The 12,210-nt window shown below is 36.3% G+C and overlaps 1 protein-coding gene across 3 annotated transcripts in view; it reads left to right on the plus strand.

The window, feature by feature from the left end:
• MYCBP2 (MYC binding protein 2) overlaps positions 1-12,210 on the plus strand; it is a 184,362-nt gene that overhangs the window by 53,396 nt on the left and 118,756 nt on the right. For all 3 annotated transcript variants that reach the window (XM_072353261.1, XM_072353271.1, XM_072353253.1), the window contains exons 13-17: positions 194-358; positions 1,063-1,221; positions 2,007-2,211; positions 4,396-4,541; positions 8,349-8,450. In XM_072353261.1, the coding sequence (XP_072209362.1) occupies positions 194-358; positions 1,063-1,221; positions 2,007-2,211; positions 4,396-4,541; positions 8,349-8,450 (777 nt within the window). The remainder of the gene's footprint in view (positions 1-193; positions 359-1,062; positions 1,222-2,006; positions 2,212-4,395; positions 4,542-8,348; positions 8,451-12,210) is intronic.

The following is a 12,210-nucleotide window of genomic DNA, read 5'->3' on the forward strand; positions in this document are numbered from 1 at the left end:
TTAGCTGTGTTTTTACTGTTTTGTTTAAGGATAGAGTGCAAACAATCAATGCTTTTATTACTTTTTAGTTAATAGTTATAAAACAAATTATATTGTGTCCTCAGTGGTCTTTTGTTGTTTGTTTTTGTTTGTTTGTTTGTTTTGATTTGTTTTGGTTTTTTTTTATAATAACTTGTGATTTATTTATTTAAAGCAAAAAGCAGACGGCAGTCAAAACCGTATAAACCTAAAAAAATCATCAAAATGGAAGGAAAGATTGTGATATCTACAGCTTGCAATAATGGAAGCAGTTCTGTAATTTCAAAAGATGGAGAACTCTACATGTTTGGAAAAGATGCAATTTACTCTGATAGTACAAGTAAGCTAATATTTGTTCTTAAAATAGAGTAATTTAAATTAGTCCTGAAAGCTCTATCCTGTGGAGATTATGTTTGTATTTCTTACTCTCCTAATAGATTTCTGAATTTCTGCTGATTCAGACATATATCAGAAGGACAGAAAGACAAGAGAGTTTCCTTAAGTTACATTAAATATATGTATGTAGGATCACTGGAGACTGTTTGCACAAAGGGGGAAAAAATGCATTATTTATATACTTATATCAGTTGTATATGTATGTTAGTTTCAGTTGTATTTATATATTAGTTGCACATTAGACAGCCACTCAGTGAAGTCAGAAATGAGACATATTATGAACAAGGCATGAAGGAAACTGGACCTTACATGTTTCCCTACAACTCTGCAGAGAAATTTGACTGTGATCCAGTACATATCAATTTAGGTAATTTTTCTAAAGAAATAAAATTCAGAGTGATTATTACGACTCTCTTAGAATTGTTTTTATGAACTGTTTTTGACTTTTCTCTTTTTGGAGGGCACAAAATGTATGGCTAACTCTCTTTTCACTTCCTACTGTAGCACTTGTTTTGTCTATCAGTTATTCTTCTACCTTACTATTAATTTAAAAATTGTCAGTGTTCATTAGCAATTATGTTATATTATGGGAGTTTTCATCTCAGGTAGAAAATGCAATCTACCACTCAACTGATCTGTGTCATATAGGTTTAGTAACAGATTTGAAAGGCCATTTTGTGACTCAAGTAGCCATGGGGAAAGCTCACACCTGTGTGCTAATGAAGAATGGAGAAGTTTGGACATTTGGCGTAAATAATAAAGGACAATGTGGACGAGATACAGGCTCCATGAGCCAGGGAGGGAAAGGTAAGGAACCTAGGTTTTCCCTTTTGTTTAGTGTGCTGAAAAATATTGCAAGCAAAAAAATAACTAAGTATTTTATCTAAAATGTAGTTCTGAATCTAAAGCTTAAGAATTCTGCTTTCAAAAACAAACAAACAAAAAAAAAACAACAAAAAGAAAAAACACAACAAAACAACAACAGAAAAAACAAACATGCGTAAATGCTTTTACTTCATCTCTTGGGCATTTGGAATTTTGTGTGTACTAGTACACTTAGCTGTGTAAAATAATTACTTCTGTTTTACTGGTGAAAAAGGTTTTCTTTAAAGCAAACTAATAAAACAAGACCTTGTGACTCTTTGTCATACTATGTGCATTTGTCCTAGTAACAAAAAAAAAAGTTTTGCCATTGTTCTCATTTCATCTAGTGTCTGTTTTGTTTGAATAAACAGTGTATGAATTCAAGTCAACATCTTTCTGCATACATCTGAATGTATCCCTTGCTCCAAAATACAGATATGACAGATTTGTCCTTTACTTTTGTAGAACTGGAATATTTTATGACTGATAAATAAATGACCTGTTACTTGTATACAGAATAAAAATGTTTTTCCTTTTGTTGTGAAACTTAAATATGAGCCCCAGCCCAAGCTTGGATAGATTTCAGAAATTTAATTGTGCCAAATAAGAATGTGAATCAAGTTACTTATTCCATTTAAAATCTGATTTGTGAGCGTTCTTCAAATCTTCTTCATTGGTTACTACTGAGCTCAGAAAACAGCTGTTTCTTGTTTCACTGTCTGCATTAGGCTTTGGAGTTGAGAACATGGCAACAGCAATGGATGAAGATCTAGAAGAGGAACTGGATGAAAAAGATGAGAAATCCATGATGTGCCCTCCAGGCATGCATAAATGGAAGCTGGAACAGTGCATGGTGTGCACTGTATGTGGAGACTGCACAGGCTATGGAGCTAGCTGTGTTAGTAGTGGGCGTCCTGACAGAGTTCCTGGAGGGTAAGCAAATATATGGAAATATTGAACAGGCAAAACTTGTTTTCTTCAAACATTAAATTTGAAAATGGGTATGCGCGTTTGAAATCAGAAAGCACATATAAATTTACAACGCTTAATCTGTAAATAGCTTGTAGTGGTTAGATGTTATTTAATTCTAAATGCATTTTTTATATTCTGTAGGATATTTTTTGTTTTACTGAAAGCAGTTGAGTATCGGCAGTAACATAGTCTGTCTTGTGACAGACATATCTCTTGAATGGCATTTATAGAACAGAGCTATTATCAGGCACAGTCAATGTGAATTCATGAAGAGAAAAGCCTGTCTTAGTAATTTGATCTTCTATGATAAGGTCAGTGGCTTAGTGATTGAAGGATAGGCAGTGAACATAACCTTTCTAGATTTTAGTAAGTCTTTTTGATAATGGTTCCTTGTAGCACCTTTTTGGATAGTTGGAGTTTAATAGATTCATGTTACACTTAGTGGTGAACTGACTGAACTATAAAACTCAGAGGTTTTTAGTGAATGAGACTGCATCTGGTTGACAGCCAGTCACTAGCATTGTTCCACAGGGCTCAGTTCTCTGGCCAGTTCTGTTCAATATTTCTATCGGTGATTTTGGATGCAGGAGTTTGGATGCATCCCTAGCATGTTTACAAAACTGGGAAGTGCTGTTGATTCTCTGGAGAAGTTAGAAAGACCTAGATAGAGTGGAGCATTGGAAAATCAACAATGATATGAAATTCACCAAAGGTAAATTCTGGATACTGCACCTGGGACAGGATAATGCCAGACACAGGAGCAGACTGGGAGAAGAGTGATTAGTGAGCAGTCTTGCAGAAAGGTCCTTGGGGTGCTGGTTGACTGCAGGCACAATATGAGCCAACTGTGTGCCTGGAGATCTAAGAAGGCAAACCTCATAGCCAGGTGGTCAGAAGAGATATTTCTCCTGTTGTACTTAGCATTGTTGTGACCTCAGTTTGAATACTGTACAGATCTGGGCACAGTATCAAAAGGATGTTAAGGAGAGCAACAAAGCTCATAAAAGGTCTGGAAAGCATGTCCTATGAGGGGAGACTGTGAACACTTGGAGAAGAAGAAGGCGACCTCACTGCTCTCTACAACTCCCCTAGCAGAAAGCCAAGCTCTTCTCCCTGGAGACCAGTGATAGAATGTGAGAGAAATGGCACAAAGCTGAGCCAGAGGCAATTTAGGCTGGACATTAGGGAAAATTTTTTACTGTGTGAGTGGTTAAACAGTGAAACAGGCTTTGTAGCAAGGTGGTTGATGTTTCACACCTGTCAGTGTTCAGGAGGCATTTGGGCAGCACTCCTAATAAGCTCTAACTTTTGGTTAGCCTTGGAGTGATCAGACATTGGAATTGATGATCTTTATAGGTCCTTTTCAACTCAACATGTTCTGTTCTGTAGATAGGGCTTTGGGATAACCTTTTTGTCCTACAACAATTTTTATCTTTCTATTCTATTTGCTTTTATCTGTTACTAAAGAGTTGAGCTGCATAAAGAGCCACAGCTTTGCACTGCATATGCTGACCATTTCCTCGTATGTATTTTCCTGTTGACGCCAACAATCAGGGTGAATGGAGAAGGAGACAGCTCCCAAAGCACCTGTGGCTAGGTAGACAGAATAACAGGCTGGCACTAACTTAGTGATATCTGTCTTCCAGCTTCATTATGCAAAACCAAAGAAAACAAAACTTTCCCCCCCACACAGCAAGGTGTACATTCTTATAATGCTAAACAAACACAGCTGAGACCCAATTACTCCCCTTGGCATCCAGTTCGGATTGACTGTTGTCAGACTTCTTCATTAACTTCCATCTGGGTCAGTTCAAGTAGCCTCTTGGTATACTGGGTTGCTCATCTTCAGCTGCATCAAATCATGGGGCCCGATTCCATCAAAAAACATCTCCACATTTTCCCATACTGTGCATTTAAGTAATTGAAAAAAAGTTAATGCTGAGAAGTAAGTTTGGATGTGTATTGTCAGTGTATGTTCCCAGGCACCATGCAACAGCATCTAGAATATGAAGTAGCTATGCTATCTGTTTATCAGGGGAAGAATTAGAAGTTTATTCTATCTGTGGACATGTATGTTTTAATTACCAAGGTATTATTGATGCAAGAAAATAAAAGGCATTGATAAAGCAACTCTGTTTGATGCAGAATCTGTGGCTGTGGCTCAGGTGAGTCGGGCTGTGCTGTATGTGGATGCTGCAAGGCATGTGCTAGAGAACTGGATGGCCAAGAGGCAAGGCAAAGAGGAATCCTTGATGCTGTAAAAGAGATGATACCTTTAGATCTCTTACTAGGTAAGTGGTACAAAATTTTAAGATGTCTTTTCATTTTCTTACTTAGTACACTTTTTATTTCCAGTTGAGGTGTTTTTATTTTTTTTTTATTACTATTTTTTGGGGGTTTTTTTGATACTTCTGTTTGAAATCTTTAAATAAAAGTTGTATCTTAACTAATGCAGTTCCTTCCTTGGAAGCAAATTATTGAACTTCCAGACTTACGTGATCATTCTAATATGTTAGTGTTCAAATATATAAATATAGCTCATCAGGCAGATTTATTTATTTTCTAGTACTGTGGAAAAGTGGAATTGTGGAACATTTTAAACTTTGCATTACTGCAGGCATGAGTGTGCCATTTTTACCTGTATGGTTAGAATGCTGTTTCACTTGCCCATTTTTCATAGCCCAACGGTATTTCAGTGTTTTTGCAGACAAAGAAAAGTTGGGAAATACTGTTTCTTGAGCATTTCTTTTTCTTCTGTCAGAAAATTCTGAATAAAGTATGTTGCCAGGATTATGGAAATCACTTCCCATGTAAAGACACATGAAATCACACTGTGTGTAAAGAGACATAAAACACAGAATCCTTACAGTTGGAAAGGACCTGTAAAGGTTATCTGGTCCAGCTCCCCTACTGTGAACAGGCATATTTACAGCTACATCAAGTGGCTCAGAGCATGATCCAGACTGGCTTTGACTATCTCCAGAGATGGGGCTTAAACTATATCTTTTCGCAACCTGTTGAACAGCACCTTGTCTCACTTTTTTCTGAAGTCTGTTATCACAAGATTTTAATATTACATTCTCTGTACTTAGAGCTGGACATTTAGAGGTTTGGGGAGACTTTGTTAGGCTCAACTTCCCTTCCCTTCCATACAGGCCATAAAGCTTAGTGGAAGTAGTATCTGATATAGAAAATCACTATAAAGCAGTCACATAGTTGAGTTAAAATGTTTGTTCATCTCAACTATATATATATTTTTTCCCTCAGAAAACTAGGCATAGAAGATCCTACACTATTCTTTGAGCACAGGATTTTTTTTTTTTTTTTTTGTTATCATGTAAAAGCTAAATAGAAACTGGAAATGATTCCCACAATAAGTTATTCTAATTCCAAGGACCCCTTCAGGTTACAGAAGTAGGTTTATGCTGTACTGCACTGACAGTGAATGTGACAGCAGCAGCACTGCTTACTAGCTCTATTCTCATGCATGAATGTTCCATGCAATATGTGGAACACCCACAGGACCCATAGCAGGAGCAACCACAGGGCACATTGCAAGGGTTGGAGTGATGTCAGGGTCTGTTGCAATGCTCAGAACAGCTACAGAGCCTGTTGCAAAAATTGGAGCTGCTGCAGGAATTGGAGAGTCCGTTGCATTGTCATCAGATCCAGAAGTATTCTTTTTCCCTGGAGGATGCTGAAAGTTTTTGAACAGAGCTTAATAGACACATGTCAGGCCCTGGCATGCTGCAGTGATTTTGTGTCTCTTTAGGATTGCCAGAGCGACAGCAGACTTTTTCCAAATATTCTGCTAGTTTTTCAGTATTCTGTAGCTGTTCAGAGGTGCAGTTGCAAAGTACTGGGGGCACCCACTGCCCTAGGCACCTGCCCATCCCACTCCATCCTGCCTTAGGGCACATCTCTGTGTGATGTTCTTAAATAATTCTTTAATCTTAAACATAATCTGAAACACATTCATGACACGTTGTAATAGGGGCACACCGGTTTGAACATCTCACGGATATTCAGAATTCTCAAGAACTATTATAATTAGCTCTTGTGCTCTACAGGAAGAAGGAGAAGTGAAAGGGAGGCTGAGGAACTGATGGAAATTGTCTTCCCTAATCTCTTCCATAGCTGGGATCCCTGAGGAGACAAATCAGAATGTAATTACTAATAGTATCAACATTATGGTTCCCTAAACCCAAAGACGACTGCAGTGCCGAATATGTGCAAAGCATTAGTTTCTCTGCTGTCAGCTTTATCATGATATAAGACCACAGAGCCTAGCAAAATAAAAACTTTAATCCAACCCCCAGGGATGACAAATAGCACAGCAGGGGAAATAAGCAGTAAGCTTTAAAATATAGTTACATCAGAAGTAGGGAAAAAATCAACATCATAACCAGCAATTATCAAACTACCACAACAGACTGTTTTAATGCGCTCTGGTCTGATCTGCTGTTCTCTCAACCCTTTGAGCCCCATGTTGGGCACCAAATTGGCTGTTGTGGTTTAAACTAGCTGGTGGCTCAGCACCACACAGTTGTTTGCTTACTCTAATCTCTTCCCAGTGAGTGGTAGGAGAGAATCAAGAAAAGCAAAGTAGAGCTCATGAGTTGACATATAGCTTATATATTAAGCTAGAGAAAAGGACAATACTTGTGACTATATATATATAAATGTGTGTGTATGTATGTATATAAGTGTGTGTGTATATATATATACATATATGTGTGTGTGTGTACACAAATGTATGTAACAAGTGATTCACAAGCAATTGCTCACCACCCCCCAAATGGTTGCAGTGACCAGCTAGTTTCCCTGAGCAGCAGAAGACAGAGAGATGAACTACCACTCCCTTCAAAACTCCTTTTGCATGGTGTCATATTGTATGGAATATACCTTTGCCAGTTTGGGTCAACTGTCTTAATTCTGTTCCTTCCCAGCCTTGGCTCTATACAAAACTGCTTATTAGCAACCTTAAATATCAGTGTGTTATCAACATTGTTTTTCTCCTGGAACTAAAAATGTAGCATCATACCAGACACTCTAAAGAAAACAACTCAATCCCAGTTGAAACTAAGCCAGGGAGTTAAGTTTTTTGTACTTTCTTCTGCTTTATTAACTCCATTTTTAGCAGGATAGACACCTCTTGGCCCTATGTTTTGCCTGCCATAGTTTGAAGGTAGGACATTGAATTGATTGAGACATATTTTCCTGGGGAAAGGTGAGAGTGCTTCAAGATGCAGTTTTTTATTTGATATCAAGAGCAGGATATGTATATACACCTAGTTGGGTAAATGTCAGGATTTATGTAAAGATGTATGCATATATTAAAGTAATTGAATGGTATTTACTGAGCACATAGCATATGTGGTAAAGTATTTAAGGATTTATTTAAAATACTTTTAATATGTACCTCAGTTATATTTCAAAATATTGTTTATGTCATATTTTATGTTTGTTTATTATTGCTTTGTCTTTATGGTTTATTAATAATCCTTACTGAAACTTTCTGGGGAAAAACTGAGATCCATGCTAGTCTGCAATATTTATAGAGAGAAAGTACTAAATGCTATTCAGTGAAGTAGGAACTGTGGCAGATTTGTAAAAATCTGAAAATCAGGATAAGTAAGACTTGAAACTCTTGATAATATTTGTTGCCCTGTTCTCCTATGGTTCAGCCACCCCCTGCCCTTAAGCTGTCTTCTGACCTCGCCAGGGCCATCAGCCACACTGACACCACTATGGTGGATAGCAAAAATGGCATTTATTTTGGCACAGTTAGCACCTTATATACTTCAATTACTTCTTCTATGCCCTTTGAGCATACGGGTGAAATGCGCGTCCAATTTACATCACAAGGTAGGGGACGGAGCAGGGGGATCCTGCCACATCACAGCCCGAATCCCCACTAATGCCTACAACAAATATTTGCTCATCTCCTTTGTCCTTCTCTAAGTATTGCACAAGAACTATATGAAGGACTAGTAGTAAGTAGGCTTCAGTTTCCATTTACTAAAACTGTTAAGGTTTATTTCTTTCATAACAATTTCAAAAGAAAATTAAGTGTATTGTTTTCTTAACCTATGTAGCTGTCCCAGTTCCTGGAGTTAATATTGAAGAACACCTACAGTTACGGCAAGAAGAAAAGCGGCAGCGTGTAAACAGGAGACACAGACTGGAAGAAGGAAGGGGTAAGTGACTTTATGAGAGGCTTGAACTGTTTAAGCAAACTTAGTCTAGGTTCTAAGATTGGGAATTAACTGACTATGCATAAGTTGATGAGTACATTAACTAAACAAAAATCAGAACCTAAAAAAATAATTTGTTAAATAGCCTGCTTTTGAAAAATTGTGAAAATCTATATGTTTGTCAAAGTTCATTAAAAGTTAAGTGGAGAAAAGCAATGTTTTATATGAACTGCAGAATCACGAATTTGCAGGGGTTGGAAGGTATCTCAAGATACTATCAAGTCCAAACCCTATTCTAAAGCAGGATCCCTACAATAGGTCACATGGGTAGGTGTCCAGATGGTGTCCAGATGGGTCCTGAATTTCTCTTTTAAGGAGACTCTGCAACCTCTTCCAATGCTTTTAAATTACTTTTTTGCTGATTTGCAATTAAATAGTAGCTTTTTATTTTTAATCTAAATGCTTAAACTGACTTTCTGTAGAAAGTTAAAATACCTGCAAGATTGTACATTGCTCACTATCTATAGTATGAATTTATTATAAATTATTCTAGTTCATTAATGAATTTCTACAGTTACTGTACTTAGCAACATTTCCTGTTTTAGAAAATGAAATTTTCTATACTTAAGTTGCCCAAAGCAATCCAGTGTATTGACTGAATTAAAACAGATGAAAAACACTGGAGCATTTCAAAATTTGCTTGTTTTGTGTAATATCTATGTCAGGAATTATTGTTGGTATTTTATACAGACGGTGTTCTTAAGTGCTGATCTTGTTTTAAATATTTTGGAGTCTTAATCTGGTAAATAATTCAAGTAGAGAGACTTTAGTCTGATAGAACTGATATTTTAGTGAAGTATGCTGATGTGGTTGGTGACATTCTTGTGTACTGAAAGGAGGAGCAGCAGTGTTGAAATCTTGTGCTGCATAAGCTTCTGCTGTTTTAGCAAATACAGTTTTGATTATGTCACTAATGTCTGATATAAATTTTTAAAAATAATGCCTTTACAGAATTTGCTACTGTTTTTGTTTGTTTGTTGTTGTTGTTGTTGTTGTTGTTTTTTTTTTTTTTTTTACCCCCAAGATATCAAGTGTGCATTGTGATTTGAACTTGTTACTTGTTTCCTGGAGTTCAAGCTATCAAACATTGTGGGGCAATTTATGGCTTTATTTCATTTGCCTTCAAGAAATTACTAGCTTTATTGTGAGTAAGGAGCAATGGAGAAGAAAGAAACTATGGATGTAGAGAAGGACAGAATATTTGTTCTTCTTTGAATCTTTGCAATTGTTTTCATCTTTGAGGGGTAGTAAGGGAAGCTTTTATTCTTCTGACTGCATACTGTTGTGTTAATTACTAGGGACAGTTAACAGTGCTGAAGTGTCTTAGAAAGGTGTTGATAACAGAGCTGGAAAGAAAATTTTCACTTGGAGGGGTAAAGTTGGAACAAAAGATCAGAGTAGAATCACAGAATCACAGAATTGTAGGGGTTGGAAGGGACCTCTAGAGATCATCGAGTCCAACCCCCCTGCCAAAGCAGGCTCCCTACACCACGTCGCACAGGTAGGCGTCCAGGCGGGTCTTGAATATCTCCAGAGAAGGAGACTCCACCACCTCCCTGGGCAGCCTGTTCCAGTGCTCCGTGACAACATTTCACTGTGTTTCCATTTCTGTGGTTGTAAATAGAACCAGCACAGCTTGTCCACTTTGTGTGCTGTCTCTTAAACAAAGATATTCTGGATCTAACTGTGTTTCAGATGATCCATGTATTTTTACTGTCTGTGTGAGAGGGTCTAGAGGGACTGTACTTAAGTTGTTGTTGGCCAGCTTGTTGCATGCACCTATATTATCTGTGTGAAAGAGCATTCTAATTCGGTGCCTCTGTGGATACTGGAGGTGGTGGGTATGTCTAGCTAAAGAGTGCAGATTAATCTCCTTTTCTGAATGGCTTATGTTCTAAAGCTGAGAATATTTTATCACAAATACTTAGGAGAAATCCTGATTTATACAGTCAGGTATTACCAGATGAAAAGTTCGGAGCTTTGTTAAGTCTTCCAGATGGTGTAGTTTTCCATGAGTTGAGGGAAAGAGTAGTGCTATTCTTGAGAACTCTTATGTCATTCTTCTCTTTCTTGAGAGACACTGGGAACATTTAAATGTTTATCAGATATTTATTTATATGTGCAAAAGGTTTTACAACCTGAAAAGCTGTAGATGATCATTGTTGAGATGCAAATTTTGTGGGTAATTAACCAAGGTTTTTGCTTTTGATGCCAATACAGAAAGGAGAAAATATTTTCTCTCAATCTTATTCTACTTGGAATAACAATTAAAAAAAAAAAAAAGAAAAAAAAAGAATATTCATTACTTTAGTTAAAACTGTTGTGCATTGAGAAAATACTAAGGCTGTCTGCATTTGAGCTATTTTAGATTATTCTGAAGTGTAGCTAATCCAGTTATTTCAGTAATTAGTTTTTCATTGGTTGCCCAAATATTTAAATACTATTATTTAAAATGCATTCGTCAGCAATGGCATTCTTTGTTCATTGCTGAACATGCACTTAAATATACAACAGAGCTGTCTTATTCATATGCAGTATTCTTTATTTAAAATTTGTGCAGCTTCTTTCCATAGATTTAATTAAATGATTATGCTGATGCTTTCAAGACCCGGAAGTTATACTTGTTTCTGAGTTTCTTAAAAACTTTAAGTAGAAAGTTATATCAAACTCATTCGTGACTTTGTTTTTAAGGAAGCTTTCAGGAGGAAGTTGTATATGTTTGCCCTCGATTACCAGAAGATATAGATCTGAAAATTACATAAGTATACTAGATGGTATACTTGGTGACTTCTGTCTGAAAGGGATGATGATTATCAATAAAGACAAAATATTTGTAGTTTATGAATATAGTTTCAGAACTCAGATTTGTCTCAGACTTGATTAGAATATTGTTTTATATCCAGTGTTTTAGTTTTACTTACGTGTTGTATAACAACATGTAAACTGTGAAGTATTCAGAAAAGAGAAAGTACCTAAATTAAAATTATGAACACAACTGCTGTTTAATTTTTACCACTTGTCAAATTGTCCTGTACACTCATATTGGCTTGTCTGTATTTTTCTCCTTTAAAAAGTTATAAAGATTTTTCTTCCCTATTTGCTTTATATATCAATTAAGTTCCAGTAGACTAATGTTCTTTGAGAACACAGGAAGAGAAATGTAATCTGTTATTACTTCCAGTGTTTTGAACAAAAGAAGCAAGCTTAGCAATGGGCAGTAAAACAAAAATTAACCTTAACTTTATACAGTGTCACTGTACAATAACTATTTCTGCAGGGAGATGCTACTTATCTGAAAAAAAGTTTCAAAGAAATGTGTACCTTAATCAATTATCCCTGCCTTGTTAGGAATATTAAGATGTTGTGTTCTGTTTTTTTTGTTGTTGTTGATTTCTTGTACCTTAAAGCATGTAGCCTGTTTTGTTTTTTGATTGCCTTTTAAATTTGCCTGCTGTTGAGCTGTTTTTATTCTATATTAAGAATTTGTCTCCATATATATAAATATATATATAAAATTATCTGTTTTTTCTCATACAAGTATTCAAGCACCCAGAAATAAATATTACAGTGGAATGTACCATCCAACCTCGGAATCAGTTACTAACAATGTACAGAAAAGCTGCTGTGTTTAATAGAACATAAACTGTGAAACAACACTGATGAGTTAGGTAACAGCAGAATAAAGACTGCCTGTACAGTCTTA

This window comes from Excalfactoria chinensis, chromosome 1 (genome assembly GCF_039878825.1).
Source record: "Excalfactoria chinensis isolate bCotChi1 chromosome 1, bCotChi1.hap2, whole genome shotgun sequence".
Taxonomy (NCBI): domain Eukaryota; kingdom Metazoa; phylum Chordata; class Aves; order Galliformes; family Phasianidae; genus Excalfactoria; species Excalfactoria chinensis.